The sequence below is a fragment of the Anomaloglossus baeobatrachus genome, chromosome 4, assembly GCF_048569485.1.
Source record: "Anomaloglossus baeobatrachus isolate aAnoBae1 chromosome 4, aAnoBae1.hap1, whole genome shotgun sequence".
Classification (NCBI taxonomy): Eukaryota; Metazoa; Chordata; class Amphibia; order Anura; family Aromobatidae; genus Anomaloglossus; species Anomaloglossus baeobatrachus.
The window spans coordinates 437,888,260-437,910,968 of NC_134356.1; the positions used below are offsets into that span (position 1 = coordinate 437,888,260).

Sequence of the window (22,709 nt, forward strand, 5' to 3'; positions counted from 1 at the left end):
CCCCGATTCATAATCTGGGGGGTCTCAGCTACCCCCGGTAGCTGAAACCCCCGAGATTTTCGGTCGCTGGGGGGCGCTACAGGGCTTTTTCGGGCCGCCGCTTTAAAGCGGCGGAACAGAATAAGTACCCTGTTTTGCCGCCGCTTTAAGTCGTACGGCCGTCGTTATGAGGTTAAACACTATAAAACAAAAATAAAAAAAAGGAAAAAAGGAATAAAAATGATATCAATATTTAAATCATATGAAAAATGGCTTTTTATTACAGTAAATTGATAACTATGCCAATATTTATGCATAAAATTACATTATTTTCATATATTTAATTGTCGGACTATGTGTGTGTCTATAAAGGGACATATCATGCCATTAATTTTTTGTCAAAAACGCATACATTTAATTTGTTCAAAAAGCATGTTTTCTGCATCAAAAAAGCATGTAAAACACTAGAATTTTGATATTTCTTGCTTTTTGCAACTTCTCATTGGCTTCAATGTTATCAAAACGCTGAAAAAAAATGGCAAAAACAATTGACATGCTGCTTCTTTAAACGCTGAGTTTTTGCCCAAAATTATGCAAATTAAATCCAGCGTTTTGAACAGCAAAGTGCGGACAAGAAATCCAAATTTCCCATAGACTTTGCATGAAAATCAAAACATGCCTTTTGGCATGAAAACGCTGCAGTTCAAAACGCAGCGGAAACGCAGGTAAAAACACAAAGTGCGCACATAGTGTTGTGAGAGGCTGCTCACGCTTTATCTTTGAAAACAAACCCTGTTTTCCGTAGAATAGAATGTAACAGGACACAATAGGATGTTTTGTTTTAAAGTTTCTCTTTGTAATCTTGACCAACCCTCCCCCCCCCATAAAACCACAACACACACCCCGCCATAAAACAAAAAAAAAAATCAACCTTTTATCAAAATACTACACTTTGGCATGACCAAAGCCTTGTAACCAGCATTGCACAACTATTTCCCTGATTGTGAACTTTTTAGGATGTCCTGCAACAAATTTAGGTTATGGGTTGACGTACTGTCCACTGCAATGCATTTTCTACTAGAAACTTTTTTTCTATTAATTACACAATTGCTTTTCCTAGCAGCAGTAATACACATGCGGATTTGAATGGGTTTTTCAGGACTCTCATATTAAAGGCCCGAGACCAATAATATTCGTAATAATTACTTTCGGTAGCGCCATTATGCTATATTACACAGCACCATACATAACTGTCAGGGGGCTTACCGGTTTGTTTCAGGTGGCTAAGGGTGACTTGGTCCACTGGAAAGAAGGCCACGGTGGCACCATACTCTGGGCACATGTTGGCTATTGTGGTACGGTCGACAACTGAAAGCTGAGACAAACCTTCTCCAAAGAATTCCACAAATCTCCCAGCTAAATCAGCTTGTCTTAAGTGCTGCAGGGAAAAAAAAATAAAGCGTTTTCCTCTGAATTACTTTAGAAGAAATATTTAAGGGTAACTTTAAACACTGAACTAAAGGCAGTCACCAGGTTTTTTCTACCCAATCTGAAATCAGCATAATACAGAGACCCTGATTCCAGCATTGTGTCACTTACTGAGCCATTTGCTGTCATTTTGATAAAGTCACTATTTTCTCTGCTGCAGCTCTAGCAGTTATACAGAGCTCATGAATATGCTGGACTACCTGACGCAGGCCAAGTAGTCCTCTAATGATAATCTACCATTGATTAGTCAGTGATTTAATCAAAACTACACTAAGCAGCCCAGTAAGTGACATCACTGGAATCAGGATCTCTGCCCTTATGTTAAGCTGTTCACAGATTAGATAGAAAAAAAACCTGGTGACAGATTCCCTTTAATTCTACAATGTAAATTTTGTTAAAATCTTAAGTCACCTGTGACATTTCACAACAGACCACCATATTGGGTTAAGCACCTTTGCAAGTCTGGGACTGTGATCAAGTTTTTGCCTTTCTGCAGCAGATTTTTGTGTTTGTTAATCGGCAAATAGGTTTCATACAATAAAGAGTTGGGGAAAGGTACAAAAAGTAGAGCTCTCCTTTTAACAAAAAAAAGCATAATTGAATTTAAAAAAACAAAAAGAAGGGAATTTTGTTTACTTACCGTAAATTCCTTTTCTTCTAGCTCCAATTGGGAGACCCAGACAATTGGGTGTATAGCTTCTGCCTCCGGAGGCCACACAAAGTATTACGCTAAAAGTGTAAACCCCTCCCCTCTGCCTATACACCCCCCCGTGCATCACGGGCTCCTCAGTTTTGGTGCAAAAGCAGTAAGGAGGAAACTTATAAATTGGTCTAAGGTAAATTCAATCCGAAGGATGTTCGGAGAACTGAAAACCATGAACCCAGAACAGTTCAACATGAACAACATGTGTACACAAAAGAACAACAGCCCGAAGGGAACAGGGGCGGGTGCTGGGTCTCCCAATTGGAGCTAGAAGAAAAGGAATTTACGGTAAGAAAATAAAATTCCCTTTCTTTTTCGCTCCTAATTGGGAGACCCAGACAGTGGGTGTATAGCTACTGCCTCTGGAGGCCGCACAAAGAACTACACTTAAAAGTGTAAGGCCCCTCCCCTTCTGGCTATACACCCTCCCGTAGGAGTACGGATTCCTCAGTTTTAGCTTTGTGCGCAGGAGGTCAGACACGCACGGATAGCTCCATTGTTTTTAGTCAGCAGCAGCTGCTGACTATGTCGGATGGAAGAAAAGAGGGCCCATACAGGGCTCCCAGCATGCTCCCTTCTCACCCCACTGTATGTCGGAGGTGTTTGTAAGGTTGAGGTACCCATTGCGGGTACGGCGGCAGGAGCCCACATGCGGATTCCTTCCCCATCCCTTTTTACAGGGCTCTGGGTGAAGTGGGATTTACTGGTCTCCAGGCACTGAGACCGTGCTCCATCTACAGCCCCTGGAGAAGATGCTGGATGGAGCGGAGTACATCAGGGACATGGCCCTGCTTCCTCAAGGTACTCTGTGTCCCCGTGCATTTGGCGCTCACACCGCAGCATGCTGGGTGTTGTAGTGCGCCGGGGGACATCAGCGCTACGGCGCTTGTGCCATGGCCTCATTCAGCTTCGCTGAAGCAGGCACACCTCTGGGAATCGGTCGCGCCGGCCGCTGGGACTGCGGCGCGGCTGGCACTTGTGGTGCGCCGGGGACTTCAGCGCGGCCCGCGCTTTTACGGCGGCCGCGCTGATAACTCGAGTCCCCGGCTTTTGCGGCCTGCTTCCGTTCGTTCCCGCCCCCAGACCTGCCAGTCAGGAGAGGGGCGGGACGCTGGCCACTTCTGGGAATCGGTCGCGCCGGCCGCTGGGACTGCGGCGCGGCTGGCACTTGTGGTGCGCCGGGGACTTCAGCGCGGCCCGCGCTTTTACGGCGGCCGCGCTGATAACTCGAGTCCCCGGCTTTTGCGGCCTGCTTCCGTTCGTTCCCGCCCCCAGACCTGCCAGTCAGGAGAGGGGCGGGACGCTGGCCAGTGCATCAGCGCCGAGGGCTGGAGTCGTTTTTACATACTCCAGCCCTCACAATCGGCACAGAGGGGACACTGTTTCCCGCACTTTTGTTTGGAAACTCCCACGGACCGCCCCTCTCCACAGACGCCGGCAGCCATTCCTGCTGACACGCTGAGCTGCAGAGGGGAGCCGGGGAGACCCAGACAAGGAATTCTGCGCCTCTTACCCGCTATTCAGCGGGCGGTAAGCAGCCCTCAGGGCTCACCCCCTCTTGTGCCAGTAGTATTATTAGTATTCTTAGTATTTTGTTTCTACAAATACTTGGTATTACATAGCGCTGGTCGCCCTTTGGCTATAGACTCTCTCACATTGCAGAGAGCCAGCAGCATGTCGTCCGTAAAACGCAAGGGTGCCAAGGCACCCCTGCGGCGCTTGCACAGTCGGGACCTCTGCTGGACGTGACCCAGGGTGTACCACCTGTGAATGCTGTCCAGGTGACAGGAACTGAGTTTGCAGCTTTTGCTGACAGAATGTCTCTCACTATGTCACAAATTCTTGACACATTGCGAGCTAGGCCTGTACTTCAGGCCACGGACACTGTGCAATCATTGCCCCCTGGTCCCCCTCAGCTGAATTACCTCCAAGCTCCGGGACGGGCATATACACCTCAGGGTGAAGACTCTGACTCGGACGATGGCCCCGGGCAGCCTAAGCGGGCTCGCTATGACGGGCCTTCACATTCATCTCAATGGTCAGGATCCCAGCGAGATGAATCTATGGGTGATGAGGCGGACGTAACTGATCAGGATTCTGATCCTGGGACCGCTCTCAATCTAGATACACCAGATGGTGACGCCATAGTTAATGATCTTATATTTAACATCAATAAGATGTTAAATATTTCCCCACCAGCTCCTCTTGTAGAGGAGTCAGCTTCGCAGCACGAGAGAATCCATTTCAGATACCCTAAGCGTACATTAAGCACTTTTCTGGACCACGCTGACTTTGAGACGCAATCCAGAAACCCCACGCTTATCCTGAAAGGCGTTTTCCTAAACTGCTTAAAGATACACGCTACCCTTTTCCCCCTGAGGTGGTCAAGGGTTGGACCCAGTGTCCAAAAGTGCATCCTCCAATTTCCAGGCTTGCAGCTAGATCCTTGGTTGCAGTTGAAGATGGAGCGGCACTTAAAGATGCCACTGACAGGCAGATGGAGCTCTGGCTGAAATCCATCTATGAAGCGATTGGAGCGTCATTAGCGCCTTCTTTTGCGGCCGTATGGGCACTCCAAGCTATCTCAGCCGGGCTTGCGCGAGTCGACTCAGTCACACGTGCATTTGCCCCGCAGGTAGCACCATTGACCTCGCAAATGGCGGCATTCGCGTCGTACGCGATTAATGCTGTTCTTGACGCTACAAGCCGCACGGCAGTGGCGTCAGCCAACTCCGTTGTTTTGCGTAGGGTCCTGTGGTTGAGACATTGGAAAGCAGATTCTCATTCCAAGAAGTGCTTAACCAATTTGCCTTTTTCTCGTGACCGATTGTTTGGAGAGCGTTTGGATGAAATCATCAAACACTCCAAGGGTAAGGACTCATCCTTACCGCAACACAGACAAAACAAACCCCAACACAGGAAGGGTCAGTCTGGTTATCGGTCCTTTCGAGGACCGGGCAGGTCCCAATTCGCCTCGTCAAAAAAGACTCAAAAAGACCAGAGACGCTCAGATTCTTGGAGGTCTCAGTCACGCCCAAAAAGGACAGCCGGAGGAACCGTTGCCAACGGCGTCCTCCTGACTTGCGGTCTCCGATTCCCACACCCGCGGTCGGTGGGAGGCTTCCCACTTTGGCGACATTTGGCTGTCACGCGTCAAAGACCGTTGGGTGAGGGATATTCTGTCTCACGGGTACAGGATAGAGTTCAGTTCTCGTCCGCCAACTCGTTTCTTCAGAACTTCTCCACCACCAGACCGAGCCGATGCTCTGTTGCAGGCGGTGGCCGCTCTAAAGGCGGAAGGAGTGGTGACCTCCGTCCCTCTTCAGGAACAAGGTCACGGTTTTTACTCCAATCTGTTTGTGGTCCCAAAAAAGGACGGATCGTATCGACCCGTCCTGGATCTAAAGTTGCTCAACAGACACGTAAAAGTCAGGAGGTTCCGGATGGAATCCCTACGCTCCGTCATAGCCTCAATGTCTCAAGGAGATTTTCTAGCATCAATAGATATCAAAGATGCGTATCTCCACGTGCCGATTGCACCAGAGCATCAGCGTTTCCTACGCTTCGTCATACACGACGAACACCTACAGTTCGTAGCGTTACCTTTCGGTCTGGCAACAGCCCCCCGGGTCTTCACCAAAGTCATGGCAGCAGTAGTAGCTGTTCTGCACTCGCAGGGTCACTCGGTCATCCCGTATCTAGACGACCTGCTTATAAAGGCACCCTCTCAAGAGGCATGCCAACACAGTCTGAAGGTGGCACTAGACACTCTCCAGAGTTTCGGGTGGATTATCAACTTTCCAAAGTCTCATCTTACCCCGACCCAATCTCTGACTTATCTTGGCATGGAGTTTCATACTCTCTCAGCGATAGTGAGGCTTCCACTGGACAAGCAGTGCTCGCTACGGACTGGAGTGCAATCTCTCCTTCAGAGCCAGTCGCACTCACTGAGGCGCCTCATGCATTTCCTAGCCACCTCATTGTCACAGGAAAAGTCGTTCCTTCCCCCGTCCTGGGCAGTGGTCACGACGGATGCGAGCCTATCAGGGTGGGGAGCGGTGTTTCTCCACCACAAGGCTCAGGGGACGTGGACTCAGGAAGAGTTCACCCTGCAGATCAATGTTCTGGAAATCAGAGCAATCTATCTTGCCCTGCGAGCCTTCCAACAATGGCTGGAAGGCAAGCAGATTCGGATTCAGTCGGACAATTCCACGGCGGTGGCGTACATCAACCACCAAGGGGGAACACGCAGTCGCCAAGCTTTTCAAGAAGTCCAGCGGATTTTGACGTGGGTGGAAAGCAGAGCGTCCACCATATCCGCAGTTCACATCCCAGGCGTGGAAAACTGGGAAGCAGACTTTCTCAGTCGCCAGGGCATGGACGCAGGAGAATGGTCCCTTCACCCGGACGTGTTTCAGCAGATCTGTTGCCGCTGGGGGACGCCGGACGTCGATCTGATGGCGTCACGGCACAACAACAAGGTCCCAGTTTTCATGGCACGGTCTCACGATCACCGAGCGCTGGCGGCAGACGCCTTGGTTCAGGATTGGTCGCAATTCCGACTCCCCTATGTGTTCCCACCTCTAGCATTGTTACCCAGAGTTCTCCGGAAAATCAAGTCCGACTGCCATCGAGCCATACTCGTCGCTCCAGATTGGCCAAGAAGGTCGTGGTACCCGGATCTGTGACATCTCACGGTGGGCCAACCGTGGGCACTACCAGACCGACCAGACTTGCTGTCTCAAGGGCCGTTTTTCCATCTGAATTCTGCGGCCCTGAACCTGACTGTGTGGCCATTGAGTCCTGGATCCTAGCGGCCTCAGGTTTATCTCATGAAGTTGTTGCCACAATGAGACAGGCTAGAAAACCATCCTCAGCTAAGATCTATCACAGGACGTGGAAGATATTCTTAGCGTGGTGCTTGGCTCAAGGGTTTTCTCCCTGGCCATTTGCATTGCCAATTTTTCTTTCCTTCCTGCAGTCTGGGTTGGAAAAAGGTTTGTCGCTTAGCTCGCTTAAGGGTCAAGTCTCCGCGCTATCCGTATTCTTTCAGAAGCGCTTGGCACGGCTTTCTAAAGTACGCACGTTTCTCCAAGGAGTTTGTCATATCGTTCCTCCTTACAGACGGCCATTGGAACCCTGGGATCTGAACAAGGTTCTCATTGCTCTCCAGAAGCCGCCTTTCGAGCCTTTGAAAGAGGTTCCCCTTTCTCGGCTTTCACAAAAGGTAGTTTTTCTTGTGGCGGTCACGTCTCTTCGAAGAGTGTCCGAGCTAGCGGCGTTATCTTGCAAATCTCCCTTCCTGGTGTTTCACCAAGACAAGGTAGTACTGCGTCCAATTCCAGAGTTTTCTCCCAAGGTGGTTTCTTCCTTTCATCTCAATCAGGATATCACTTTGCCATCTTTGTGTCCGCATCCAGTTCACCAATTTGAAAAGGGTTTACATCTGTTGGACCTGGTGAGAGCACTCAGGATTTACATTTCTCGCACGGCGTCTCTACGCCGTTCTGATGCGCTCTTTGTCCTAGTCGCTGGTCAGCATAAGGGATCGCAAGCTTCCAAATCCACCCTGGCGCGGGGGATCAAGGAACCAATTCTTCACACATACCGTTCTGCTGGGCTTCCGATTCCATCTGGACTGAAGGCCCATTCTACCAGAGCCGTGGGTGCGTCCTGGGCATTGCGGCATCAGGCTACGGCTCAGCAAGTGTGCCAGGCGGCTACCTGGTCGAGTCTGCACACGTTTACCAAACACTATCAAGTGCATACCTACGCTTCGGCAGATGCCAGCCTAGGTAGACAGGTCCTTCAGGCGGCGGTGGCCCACCTGTAGAAAGAGGCTGTCTCACAGCCCGTTCATGTGGTATCTTTTTACCCACCCAGGGACTGCTTTTGGACGTCCCACTGTCTGGGTCTCCCAATTAGGAGCGAAAAAGAAGAAGGGAATTTTGTTTACTTACCGTAAATTCCTTTTCTTCTAGCTCCAATTGGGAGACCCAGCACCCGCCCTATTTGTTCTTAGGGTTTCGTTTTTCGGGTGCACATGTTGTTCATGTTGTTTCTTAAGTTCTCCGATCTTGTTATCGGATTGAATTTGTTTTTGAAACTGTTATTGGCTTTCCTCCTTCTTGCTTTGGTACTAAAACTGAGGAATCCGTACTCCTACGGGAGGGTGTATAGCCAGAAGGGGAGGGGCCTTACACTTTTAAGTGTAGTTCTTTGTGCGGCCTCCAGAGGCAGTAGCTATACACCCACTGTCTGGGTCTCCCAATTGGAGCTAGAAGAAAAGGAATTTACGGTAAGTAAACAAAATTCCCTTCTCTTCTTTGTCGCTCCATTGGGAGACCCAGACAATTGGGACGTCCAAAAGCAGTCCCTGGGTGGGTAAAAGAATACCTCGGTAATAGAGCCGTAACACGGCCCCTTCCTACAGGTGGGCAACCGCCGCCTGAAGGACTCGCCTACCTAGGCTGGCATCTGCCGAAGCGTAGGTATGCACCTGATAGTGTTTCGTGAAAGTGTGCAGACTCGACCAGGTAGCCGCCTGACACACCTGCTGAGCCGTAGCCTGGTGCCGCAATGCCCAGGACGCACCCACAGCTCTGGTAGAATGGGCTTTGAGCCCTGAAGGAACCGGAAGCCCAGAAGAACGGTAGGCTTCAAGAATTGGTTCCTTGATCCACCGAGCCAAGGTTGACTTGGAAGCCTGCGACCCTTTACGCTGGCCAGCGACAAGGACAAAGAGCGCATCCGAGCGGCGCAGGGGCGCCGTACGAGAAATGTAGAGTCTGAGTGCTCTCACAAGATCTAACAAGTGCAAATCCTTTTCACATTGGTGAACTGGATGAGGGCAAAAAGAAGGTAAGGAGATATCCTGATTGAGATGAAAAGGGGATACCACCTTAGGGAGAAAGTCCGGAACCGGACGCAGAACCACCTTGTCCTGGTGAAACACCAGGAAGGGGGCTTTGCATGACAGTGCAGCTAGCTCAGACACTCTCCGAAGTGATGTGACTGCCACTAGGAAGACCACCTTCTGCGAGAGGCGTGAAAGAGAAATATCTCTCATTGGCTCGAAAGGTGGTTTTTGAAGAGCCGTTAGCACCCTGTTCAGATCCCAGGGTTCTAGCGGACGCTTGTAAGGAGGGACTATGTGGCAAACCCCCTGCAGGAACGCGCGTACCTGCGGGAGCCTGGCTAGACGCTTTTGAAAAAACACAGAGCGCCGAGACTTGTCCCTTAAGAGAGCCGAGAGACAAACCCTTTTCCATTCCGGATTGAAGGAAGGACAGAAAAGTGGGCAAGGCAAATGGCCAGGGAGTAAAACCCTGATCAGAGCACCAGGATAAGAAGATCCTCCACGTCCTGTGGTAGATTTTGGCTGACGTTGGTTTCCTGGCCTGTCTCATAGTGGCAATGACCTCTTGAGATAACCCTGAGGACGCTAGGATCCAGGACTCAATGGCCACACAGTCAGGTTGAGGGCTGCAGAATTCAGATGGAAAAAAGGCCCTTGAGACAGCAAGTCTGGTCGGTCTGGTAGTGCCCACGGTTGACCCACCGTGAGATGCCACAGATCCGGGTACCACGACCTCCTCGGCCAGTCTGGGGCGATGAGGATGGCGCGGCGGCAGTCGGACCTGATCTTGCGTAACTCTGGGCAGCAGTGCCAGAGGAGGAAACACATAAGGCAGTCGAAACTGCGACCAATCCTGAACTAATGCGTCTGCCGCCAGAGCTTTGGGATCTTGAGACCGTGCCATGAATGTCGAGACCTTGTTGTTGTGCCGGGACGCCATTAGGTCGACGTCCGGCTTCCCCCAGCGGCAACAGATCTCTTGAAACACGTCCGGGTGAAGAGACCATTCCCCTGCGTCCATGTCCATGGCGACTGAGAAAGTCTGCTTCCCAGTTTTCTACGCCCGGGATGTGAACTGCGGAGATGGTGGATGCTGTGGCTTCCACCCACAGCAGAATCCGCCGAACTTCCTGGAAGGCTTGCCGACTGCGTGTGCCGCCTTGGTGGTTGATGTATGCCACCGCCGTGGAGTTGTCCGACTGAATTCGGATCTGCCTGCCTTCCAGCCACGGCTGGAAGGCCTTTAGGGCTAGATACACTGCCCTTATCTCCAGAACATTGATCTGAAGGGAGGACTCTGGCCGAGTCCAGGTACCCTGAGCCCTGTGGTGGAGGAAGACCGCTCCCCACCCTGACAGACTCGCGTCCGTCGTGACCACAGCCCAGGATGGGGGCAGGAATGATTTCCCCTTCGACAAAGAAGTGGGAAGAAGCCACCACTGAAGGGAGGCCTTGGCTGCCCGAGAAAGGGAGACGTTCCTGTCGAGGGACGTCGACTTCCTGTCCCATTTGCGGAGAATGTCCCCTTGAAGTGGACGCAGATGAAACTGCGCAAATGGAACTGCCTCCATTGCTGCCACCATCTTCCCTAGGAAGTGCATGAGGCGCCTCAAGGGGTGCGACTGGGCTCGAAGGAGAGATTGCACCCCTGTCCGTAGTGAACGCTGTTTGTCCAGCGGAAGTTTCACTATCGCTGGGAGAGTATGAAACTCCATCCCAAGATATGTCAGCGATTGGGTCGGTGTCAGTTTTGACTTTGGGAAATTGATGATCCACCCGAACCTCTGGAGAGTCTCCAGAGCAATGTTCAGGCTGTGTTGGCATGCCACCCAAGAGGGGGCCTTGACAAGAAGATCGTCCAAGTAAGGGATCACTGAGTGTCCCTGAGAGTGTAGGACTGCTACCACTGTTGCCATGACCTTGGTGAAGACCCGTGGGGCTGTTGCCAGGCCGAAAGGCAGTGCCACGAACTGAAGGTGTTCGTCCCCGATGGCGAAACGCAGGAAGCGCTGATGCTCTGGTGCAATCGGCACGTGGAGATAAGCATCCCTGATGTCGATTGATGCTAGGAAGTCTCCTTGGGACATCGAGGCGATGACGGAGCGGAGAGATTCCATCCGGAACCGCCTGGTTTTCACGTGTCTGTTGAGAAGTTTGAGGTCCAGAACGGGACGGAAAGATCCGTCCTTTTTTGGCACCACAAACAAGTTGGAGTAAAAACCGTGACCCCATTGCTGAAGGAGAACAGGGATAACCACTCCTTCCGCCTTCAGAGTGCTCACTGCCTGAAGAAGAGCATCGGCTCGCTCGGGGGGCGGAGATGTTCTGAAGAAACGAGTCGGAGGACGAGAACTGAACTCTATCCTGTACCCGTGAGACAGAATGTCTCTCACCCATCGGTCTTGGACATGTGGCAACCAGGCGTCGCAAAAGCGGGAGAGCCTGCCACCGACCGAGGATGCGGTTTGGGGAGGCCGAAAGTCATGAGGAGGCCGCTTTGGGAGCGGTTCCTCCGGCGGTCTTTTTAGGACGTGACTTAGACCGCCATGAAGCAGAGTTCCTCTGACCCTTCTGTGTCCTGTTGGACGAGGAGAATTGAGACCTGGCTGAGGGCCGAAAGGACCGAAACCTCGATTGTACCTTCCGTTGTTGAGGTCTGTTTGGTTTGGATTGGGGTAAGGATGAGTCCTTTCCCTTGGATTGTTTAATGATTTCATCCAATTGCTCGCCAAACAGGCGGTCGCCAGAAAATGGCAAACCGGTTAAAAACTTTTTGGAAGCAGAGTCTGCCTTCCATTCACGCAGCCACATGGCCCTGCGGACTGCCACTGAATTGGCGGATGCTACCGCTGTACGGCTCGCAGAGTCCAGTACAGCATTCATGGCGTAGGACGCAAACGCCGACGCCTGAGAGGTTAAGGATACAACCTGCGGAGTAGCGGCACGTGTGACTGCATTAATCTCAGACTGACAAGCTGAGATAGCTTGGAGTGCCCATACGGCTGCAAATGCCGGAGCAAAGGACGCGCCGATAGCCTCATAGATGGATTCCATCAGGAGCTCTATCTGCCTGTCAGTGGCATCCTTGAGTGATGCACCATCTGCCACTGCAACTATGGATCTGGCCGCCAGTCTAGAGACTGGAGGATCCACCTTGGGACACTGAGCCCAACCCTTGACTACGTCAGGGGGGGGAAGGGATAACCTGTGTCATTAAGGCGCTTAGTAAAGCGCTTATCCGGAAAAGCGCGGTGTTTCTGGACTGTATCTCTGAAGTCTGAGTGATCAAGGAACGCACTTCGTGTACGTTTGGGAAACCTAAAACGGAATTTCTACTGCTGAGAAGCTGACTCCTCAATCGGAGGAGCTGGGGGAGAAAGTTCTAACACCTGATTGATGGACGCTATGGCGTCCCCTTCAGGCGTATCAAGGTTGAGAGCGGCGTCAGGGTCAGAGCCCTGATCTGCCACCTCCGCTTCATCCTCCAGAGAGTCCTCATGCTGAGACCCCGAACAGTGTGATGAGGTCGAGGGAAGCTCCCAGCGAGCCCGCTTAGTCGGTCTGGGACTGCGGTCCGTGTCGGAGTCCTCACCGTGGGACCTATGAGTCGACCCAGGAGCACTCTGCTGTGCCGACCGAGGGGGGGGTGGGAGCAATGATTCAACAGTGCCCGGGGCCTGTGTTACCGGTCTGGACTGCAAAGCTTCTAGTATCTTAGCAGACCATCTATCCATAGACTCAAAGTTTGTCAGCGAAAACTGCAAACTCTGTCCCTGTCACCTGGACAGTGGGAGCCGGCGGTTCCACCTGGGCCGAGAGTCCCACCAGTGGCTGAGACTCCGGCTGAGTGAGTGTCACAGGGGCCGAGCATTGCACACAATGAGGGTAGGTGGAACCTGCAGGTAGCATAGCCGCACATGAGGTACAGGTTGCAAAGTAAGCCTGTGCCTTGGCACCCTTGCTTTTTGCGGACGACATGCTGTTGTCTCCTCCTAGCGTAATCAGAGAGGGTATATAGCCAAAAGCAAATAGTGCAGCCGTACAGAGTAAATGTATACAATATAAGCATATAAAATACACTTCGGCACCCAGGGGGGCCAGCACCTAGTAACAGGTGCGGCTTACCGACCGCCCTCAGCGGTTGTTTGACCACCAGATTCCCTGCCTGGGCCTCCCAGAGCTGTGGAGCTCGGTGTAGTCTCCCCTCTGAAGTTCTCCAGCGTCAGACGTGCTGATAGGAATGGCTGCCAGCGTTCTGAGAGGAGGAGGGAGCCGTGGGCGTGCCTCAGAAAGTGCGGGAATCTGGTGCCCCACGGTGCTCAGTGAGGGGGGAGGAGGATACTAAGTATGCTCCAGCCCTCAGCGCTGACGTCCAGTGCAGCGTCCCGCCCTTACCCCTGACTGGCAGGCCCGGGGGCGGGAATATGCGGTACTAGGCCGCAAAAGCCGGGGACTAAAGTTATAAGCGCGGCCGGCAAACAAGCGCGGTCAGCGCGGTAGTCCCGGCGCACAAACACACCCAGCAGCTGCTGCAGTGGCCATTACACAGGCGCTCTATGCGCCGTCCCCAAGGGGACACAGAGTACCTCATAGGAGCAGGGCCTGTCCCTGACGATACCCGGTCTCCTGCCCAGCAGATTCCCCCAGGGGCTGCGGAGGGAGCACGGTCCCAGTGCCTGGTGACCGGTTAGGATCCCACTTCACCCAGAGCCCCTAAGGGATGGGGAAGGAAAACAGCATGTGGCTCCAGCCTTTGTACCCGCAATGGGTACCTCAACCTTAACAGCACCGCCGACCAGAGTGGGGTGAGAAGGGAGCATGCCGGGAGCCCTTATGGGCCCTCTTTTCTTCCATCCGATATAGTCAGCAGCTGCTGCTGACTAAATTGTGGAGCTTGCGTGGAAGTGTGCCTCCTTCAACACAAAGCATAAAAACTGAGGAGCCCGTGATGCACGGGGGGTGTATAGGCAGAGGGGAGGGGTTTACACTTTTAAGTGTAATACTTTGTGTGGCCTCCGGAGGCAGAAGCTATACACCCAATTGTCTGGGTCTCCCAATGGAGCGACAAAGAAAAATAAATACAAACCTTCATCTAGAGCATAAAACACTTTGCATACATTATCCAGATTAATAGCACAGTAGTCGAAACTAGTTAGGGGAAATGTTCTGATCTTATAGTCTCACCTTAGTGATACTTAAAACGACATCTATGGACGTGGAAAGCTCAGGTACCGAGCCAGTCACCTCACATCCAATGATTTCTGGGATGGTTAACGTGATGGGTATGCCCAGCATAGCGGCTTCCGATTCTATTCCCCCGACACCTTAAGGGAATATTGGGGATACAGGTCGTATAGCTCCATATTTATTTATTACAGTATATACATTAGACAGTAAATTAATAATGCACACACAAGAGTTACTGTTAAACAGAACAGAAACTAAATGACAATTTAAAATATTCCACAGCTGATTGTTGTCTTTTTTTTTTTACATCATATATCTTCTAAGATCTCCATTACATACAAATCTTCTAGGTAGAGATCGAAGTCTTCATAGGAAGTGTGAGTGCAGTAAAAGTGTAACGTGCACCTTACGACCATTGTGCAGTTGTACAGGACCAGTAACGGTGCAAACATCCCCCAATATACAACACTGCCAACACTAGGCTGGACTTCGAAATACTTTATATAAGATATGCTATCGAACTAATAGCCCCAAAAAATCTTGGGCGTCTTAAAAGATGTGATTGTTTATATTGCTTTAATTTTACAGTGGAACCTCGGTTTACGTGTAACTTGGTGTGCGAGTATTTCGCTATACGAGCAAAGCTTGCTGTAAATTTGTAACTCAGTTTAAGAGCAATCTTTGCTGTACGAGCAAATACTCACCGCACACACTTCCGGTTCCGTACTTTCACCGCGCTCTAATCCGCTTTTGCAGTCCGCACAAACACACACATATTATGCTCATTTTACCTTCCGATTCCTCGCCGGCCTCCTGGTTCTTGTAGTCCACAGGTACAGTATGTATATCGGGTAACCATCGCAACTGATGCCGGACGTTCCGCTGTCAGCGCTTGACAAAGGCAGCATGCTGAGCAATCAGAGGCAAGAGGCTCATGCGTATGACGTGGACAGTGGAAGCTCCTGCATCGTCGCGATGGTTACCAGATACATATATCTGCTGACTACAAGAACAATGAGGCCAGCGAGGGATCGGAAGGTAAGGTGAGCATAATGTATGTATGTATGTATGTATGTGTGTATGTGTGTGTGTATGTGTGTGTGTATGTGTGTGTGTATGTGTGTGTGTGTGTGTGTATGTATGTATGTGTGTATGTATGTATGTATGTATGTATGTATGTATGTATGTATGTATGTATGTATGTATGTATGTATGTATGTATGTATGTATGTATGTGTATGTGTGTGTGTGTGTGTGTGTGTGTGTGTGTGTGTGTGTGTGTGTGTGTGTGTATGTATGTATGTATGTATGTATGTATGTATGTATGTATGTATGTATGTATGTATGTATGTATGTATGTATGTATGTATGTGTGTGTGTGTGTGTGTTTAATAGCATAATAGGGAACCAGGATGGGAAATTGCACAAGTTGTGGAACGAATTGTCTGAGCTTCCATTATTTCCTATGGGACGAGTAACTTGGTTTACAAGCACACTCCCAGAACATATTGATCTTGTAAACCAAGGTTCCACTGTATTTATAAGCCATCATTTAACCCCTTAAGGACAGAGTAACTTTGTACATTAATGACAGTCTCATTTTCCAAATTTGACCACTGTCACTATATGGAGGTAATAACGCTGGAACGCTTCAACATTTCCCAGTGATTCTGAGATAGTTTTTTTTTCTGTGATACATTGTATTTTATGTTACTGGTAAATTTTGAACGATATGATTTATAAAAATATCAAAAATTTGGCAAAATGTGAAAAGTTCACAATTTTTAAACTTTGAATTTTTATGCCCATAAACCAAATAAGTAATACATGGATCTTTTTTGCACTGTCCTTCTGATGTATTGCAGATGAAGATAAGTACACGATCAAGAAACAGTGGTTTCTAGACTCCACCTGGCACACCAGGTCATTGTTTGACCTCAGGGTGCCATAACAACCATTAGCTCCCTGTGTTTTTATCGCATGGGTGCTAATGGGGGCGGGAGAGGAAGCCCCCTAACTCACAACTTTTGAAGTGTTGCGATCACTCTCAATGGCTATACATAAAAAGGTTAATAAGCCAGTGCTTGCAAACGCACTGGCCCTGGCTCTTGCTGCAGGAGTGCGGCTGTCCGCTAAGCCGAGCTGTGGTAGTGATGGTGTTGGGAAGCGCTGATATTTCAGCGCCTACTGCACGACTAACCAATTACAGTGATCAGAGATCGTGGGAACAACTGAAATGGGCCCCCGCATCTCTGGCCATGCTGGATAGCGGTCTTTGACGGCACGGATCTGCCACACTTGGTGTTTTCACATAGTGACAGTTTTAATCCATGACAGACACATTACACCATGATTGCTCATGACCTGTTATGTTCGTTATTCGTTGTGTAGGGGTTAAGAAAGTATTTATCAAATATAACTCACCTAAACCTAAGATTCCAAGACCATTCACCATAGTCGTGTGAGAATCTGTACCAAGGACACTGTCTGGATATAAGAAGCCTTTATCCTCCATAACTAATCTGGACAGGTACTCTAAATTCACCTGATGAACAATTCCAGTTTCTGGAGGAATCACGGTGACATTCTTGAAAGCCTTGGAACACCACTGAAAAATAAGCATTTAACTTTTCAACTTATTGATAAAAAAAAACACTTAATCATAGCAGCAGACATGTCCATTAACAAATTATTGAAAAAAAAAAGTTTTAGAAGTCTCATTTGACCTAAAAGTACTCTACATAGAGTATAGCTTTTGTTATTATAGGTTCATTTAATTATGGCTTAAATGCTTATATGTGAGTGTTTAATGTTCCCTGTCCGGTTTCCTTTAACTCCATAACGACGTACATTATTTTCATAAGTTACTCACGAGCAGAGCCGGCTTTATACCAAGCAGATGCCGGCGACTATTACACAGCCAGCCGCTGCCGTAACTACAGAGACTAGAGTGTGCTATGATCACTGCATTTTTATCACTTAAAAAGGGACTGTCGGCAGAGATTGACTGTCCAAACCAAGTACAGGCGCATGGTGCTTTAGGGTGAGGCTAATCCTTTGCATGCACCTTCCCACTTGTTTTCCCCTCCATCTCCACCTCCCTTCTGATTGATATCTCTTGCTTCATACAGCCAGTGAATGGTGCTGGTAGATGGGAAAACAAGCAGGTGGGAAGGTGCATGTAAATGTTTGGCCTCGCCATGATACATCAGGCGCCTGCACTTGGTTTGAACAGTCATTTTGTGCTGAATCTCTCTAAATGCTGATGTCAATCTCTGACAGAGACATTTAAATGATGCAACTGAACACCCCCCTGCGCAACATGATCAATATGTTACTATGGCAACATGGGGTCTACTGGTTGGGACTGGTGTGGAAACCCTCCCATAAAGAAACAAGCAACGGCGCTCTCTCTGATCACTGGTACAACCTCCAAAGTAGATTGTTAAATGTTGGCAAATGTATACAGAGGTTTGTCCTTTATCATTGCCAACAGTCCATCGCGTCATCTGGCACCTTCCATGTTAAACTGACGGCTATACACATTAGCCAATCTTACATCAGTTAGGGGGGCTTGTCCACATTACATAGGTAGGCCCTAACATTTTGCATTAATTATCCTAAGGGTACAGATTATTAGAGCAAGGTTTAGAAACGCTCATGTTTACAATGCATAAAAAAAAACAAAAAAAAAAAAGAAAAAAAAAAGCATGCTTCTTCCTGATATTTTATTAATTGGGGTTCTATGGATGTGCTGTGTAAAGTCTCAACTTGAGAGGTATAGATTCTATATACTTATATTACACGTGAATAATACTTTCCATATTGCTGTCAGCTACACCTGCGTCCCCCACAATTTTTTACTAAGAATGATGCTGTGGTGATCTAAACCCAGTTTCGGACAACCAAGGGCGCTGCTCTGGGCTTTACAGATGTGCCAGTCTTGCCGCCATGAGAACACAGCCTCAGGATAGAAGCAGCCATTTTTTTTTTTTTTTTTTTTTTTTAAACATTACCTTAAAAAATTGAAGCCTTTCTTTATTCCGGTTAAATTCTATCTCGAGACTTTTCAGTGCAGCTTCTGGTCTGTAAAGGGAGACAGTACAAAAGGACAAATGTAAGGGTGGTCTCTGTGGAGTACAGGGGGCTACTAATTAAAAACTGCTACCTAGTATATAAAAAGGGTCTTACTCTGGTATAGGCTGTAAATGGAAAGGACACAACATTGGGGTGTTCTCAATCTGCTCACGAGAGCTCCTGCTTGACGTCCCTGAATCACAGGCTCCCTTGCAGCTACTTTGCCCCCTACAGTAGGGCTTAGCCCCTGCTGATTTGGCTGGAGAGATCTTGGACGCTGATCGGTGTGAATCGATTGAGGATGTGATAGAAACGGTCTGTGCTGCACTGCTGACAGAGAGAGGCATGAGAATAATTAGATATTTCACATACCTAAAAGGGGTAGGCCAAGGCTGGAAAAACATTGCAGATTCTCCCCCCCCCCCAAATATTACCACACTTAGGTAAAAGGTAGCGTCTGGTATTGCAACTCAGCATACACTTCACAGGAGCTGAGCTGCAATACTATACACAGCAGGCGTGCACTGTTTTTGGAAGAAAGCAACCATGTTTTTCTAATCCTTGACAAGCCCCTTAATAGAATCATCGATATTTATTCAGAAAAGCGAAATAGAACGAAAAAAAAAAAAAAAAAAAAAAAACAACAGAAGAAGGAACAACACAGAGGTCTAAGAAAATGTGCTCCAGAATTGTTATTCCTTAGTCAACACAAGTAGCTATTAAAAAGAAAAACGCTCATTAATATTCAGGAACAGAACTGGATATATTCCTATGCCTCATTTCAGCCCTCTGCAGTTATGCAGACAATGGTTAATAAAGGGAAATGGTCACCAGATTTTTGCCACCATAATGTAGGTGCAGAGATCCCGATTCCAGTGATATCACTTACTGGCCTGCTTAGTGTAGTTTTTGATAAAATCACTGATTAATCAGCAATAGATCATCATTAGGCTGGAAACACATCTATGCGAGTAAAATCGGTCCGAGTTGGCTGAAAAAAACTCGGCTGATTTTAGTTCACGTTAGGTCAGAGTGCAATGCAACTGCACTGCGATCCTGAGATTTTTCTCATGATTGCAGTGCGTGTGCAATGCGTGTGTGATCCTTTTTTTCTCAGCAGCTGTCATCTGCCATTCAGCTCTGCTACATGGCCGCTGACAGCAGCCACAGACAGCCATGTAGCAGAGCTGAATGGCAGATGACAGCAGCCACAGACAGCCATGTAGCAGAGCTGAATGGCCACTGACAGCAGACAGAGAGCTGCACGATCAGAATGAACTTGGGTGAACTTCACCCAACTTCATTGTCATGCCGCGGCTCTGTCAGTGTCGCGTCCTGATTAGCGGTCACCCGTGAAGGACTCACCGGTGACCGCTAATCCCCTGAGTGACTGAATTGAGCAGCATGATTAGCGCTGCTGTCACTCAGGTTACCTGCGGCCTGCTGGATCCCTCCCCTCGTGACCGCAACTCACCTGTGACTTCATTGCTGTCACTCAGGCGACTTGCTGTCACTGTTGGAGGATCCAGTGGTGGCCACGAGTTACCTGACTGACATTAGCTGATCGCACTTCTCACCTCAGTTGCTGCGTGGAGGTGACAGGAGCGGCGGTATCTTCTGCATCTCCTGTCACCTTCATGTAGCAGAGCTGGAAGCGATGCGGGACCTCCGTGGATTACGTCGGACAAGGATGGGTTGTTTGCATACTTAATAAAGTGGTGAATGAGGGTCTTTGTTATGGTTTTATTATTTCAAATAAAAAGAGAATTTTGTTACTCACCGTAAATTCTTTTTCTTATAGTTCCGTATTGGGAGATCCAGACCATGGGTGTTTAGCTTCTGCCTCCGGAGGACACACAAAGTACTACACTAAAAAGTGTAGCTCCTCCCTCTGAGCTTATACACCCCCTGGTAGCCAGTCCTAGCCAGTTTAGTGCAAAAGCTGAAGGAGAATAGCCACCCACAAGTAGAACAGAGTAAGAACCGGAACAACCGGAGACTCTGTCCACGACAACAGCCGGTGATAACACACGGAACAAGAAAATTGCCAACAGGCAACAGGGAGGGAGCTGGGTCTCACAATACGGAACTATAAGGGTATGTGCACACGTTGCTTTTTTTTCCGCGCGGAAAAAAACGCACCCTCTGGCAGAGGGGAGAATTGTAAACAATGCTTTTTGAGAAACAACGCATCGAAAACGCATGCGTTTTTCATGCGTTTTTCATGCGTTTTTCTAGGTGCGTTTTTTAAGACTTGTCAGTGATAATAAAGTTGGTTGAACACAGACCTTTGGAAAAAAAAACCTGTGATGTCATTTCCTTCTCCACATTCTGTTTGGATAAATGGGAGGGCTTGGAATGGAAGGAGCACCATTTGAATTTTGGAAAAGTTGAAATAAACTTCGCGCACCAAGCCCCTTAGGTACCTATACGTCAGAAAACCCCCACAAGTGACCCCATTTTGGAATCTGCACCCATCAAGGATTTTATTCAGGAGTATTAAGCATTTTGAATCCACAGCTACTTCACCCAAAATGTTGCTGTAGCAACAATATTCTCACTTTTAGGCCCGCTTCACATGTCAGTGAAAAACACTGACGTTTTTCACTGGCGTGTAAAACACGCACATGTCCCTCCGTGTGCCGTGAATCACGGCACACGTGGGTTGTCTAAGTGCAATCCGGGCTCCGTTCTCCGTGGCCCGTGATTGCACTTAGAGATTAACTCACCTGCACCCGCTCCCGCTCTCCATGGTGCTGATCGCTCCCGCGGTGCAGCATCCGGCCGGCGCTGACCCCCGCAGCAGCTGCTTCCGGGTCGGCTGTGTCGTGCATCATGAATATGCGCGACAATAATGAGCCGGCTCAGAAGCAGCAGGGAGAACGGGCTGCAGAGGACATCGCTGGACGCCGGGTGAGTTAAAATGTTTTTTATTTTAAAAGCACGTTTTTTTCTGGCACGTGTTTCACGGATCACACCACTGCGTGGTCCGTGGGACATCAGTGATGCCAGAAAAAAATGGACATGTCTCCGTGCGGCAATCACGCACACGCGGGTACGCCGCATGGAGACACGTGCAGTGAAAAATCACTGATGTGTGAGCAGACCCATTCATTATAATGGGTCTGCGTATGTCAGTGATTCTGGTACGTTTAAAAAAAAGCACAAACGTCCCAGAATCACTGACGTGTGAAAGGGGCCTAAGGCTATGTGGCCATGATCCAGCGACACGGCGTCTAGTACACAGGGTCAGCCTTCCTGCAGCTGCCCATGCCCACGATTTGGGTTCAGGCTGCTGTGGAGCTCTATGCTACCTGCAGAGAACACTCTCGTCTCCGCAGCATAAATTGACATGCGGAGGCTCGGGAAGCCACGCTACCGGTCAGTTTATGCTGCGGAGAAAAGAAGCACAGTGGGCATGGGATCTCCAAAAATCCTTCCACTGTGCTTCTACTGCACAACGCAGCGTTATGGACGCAGGGAAAACACTCAGCGCCCATAACGCTGCAAACCCTGATTGTGGACACACAGCCTAAAAAGCGTCAATGGATGAAGGGATGTCAAATATATAGAACGTCCTACCCCCGCCTGCATATTCTAAGCTGGCACCTTTAGTACCTTTCATGTGGCACTAAAGGGTGCCTAGCTTAGTATTTATCCAATAAAAAAAAAAAAAAAAAAATGAAAAAAATGGCGTGGGGTCCCCCCTATTTTTGATAGCCAGTCAGGGTAAAGCAGACAGCTGTAGCCTGCAAACCACAGCTGGCAGCTTCATCTTGGCTGGTGATCAATTTGGAGGGCTCCCCAGGCTTTTTTTTTTTTATTTTTAAATAAAGAATAAAAAAAAAAATAACGTGGGGTCCCCCCAAATTAGATCACCAGCCAAGGTGAAGCTGACAGCTGGGGTCTGGTATTCTCAGGGTGGGAAGAGCCATGGTTATTGGACTCTTCCCAGCCTAAAAATAGCAGGCCGCAGCCGCCCCAGAAGTGGCGCATCCATTAGATGCGCCAATCCTGGCGCTTCGCCCCAACTCATCCCGCGCCCTGGTGCGTTGGCTAACGGGGTAATAAATGGGGTTGATACCAGATGTGTAATGTCACCTGGCATCAAGCCCAGCAATTAGTGATGTCACGGCGTCTATCAGATACCAGACATAACTAATTGACAGTAAACAAAAGCAAAAAAAGACAACAAAAAATTTTTATTAGAAAAAACACTCCCCAAATCATTCCCTTGTTCTCCAATTTAATAAAAAAAAATGGGTCCGCAGAAATCCATATGGATGTCCCACGTCGCCTCTGGACCTTCTAGAATATGGGGGCACGTTCAGGAAACGTATCCCCCATTTTCTAGGAGGGCAGACCTTCCATTTGAGGAGAGTGGGTGCAAAAATCTGCACCCACTCTCCCCGGGTC

At 49.0% G+C, this 22,709-nt stretch overlaps 1 protein-coding gene across 2 annotated transcripts in view; it reads right to left on the reverse strand.

Moving 5' to 3' along the window:
- The window catches only part of IREB2 (iron responsive element binding protein 2), a 175,600-nt gene that overhangs the window by 91,477 nt on the left and 61,414 nt on the right, over positions 1-22,709 (reverse strand). Inside the window, exons 6-10 of one of the 2 annotated variants that reach the window (XM_075345495.1) lie at positions 18,408-18,620; positions 18,233-18,302; positions 16,641-16,824; positions 14,214-14,353; positions 1,246-1,417 (exon numbers count right to left, since the gene is read on the reverse strand). In XM_075345495.1, the coding sequence (XP_075201610.1) occupies positions 1,246-1,417; positions 14,214-14,353; positions 16,641-16,824; positions 18,233-18,302; positions 18,408-18,620 (779 nt within the window). Of the gene's footprint in view, positions 1-1,245; positions 1,418-14,213; positions 14,354-16,640; positions 16,825-18,232; positions 18,303-18,407; positions 18,624-22,709 lie in introns of both variants that reach the window. The other variant, XM_075345494.1, reaches the window with a different exon arrangement.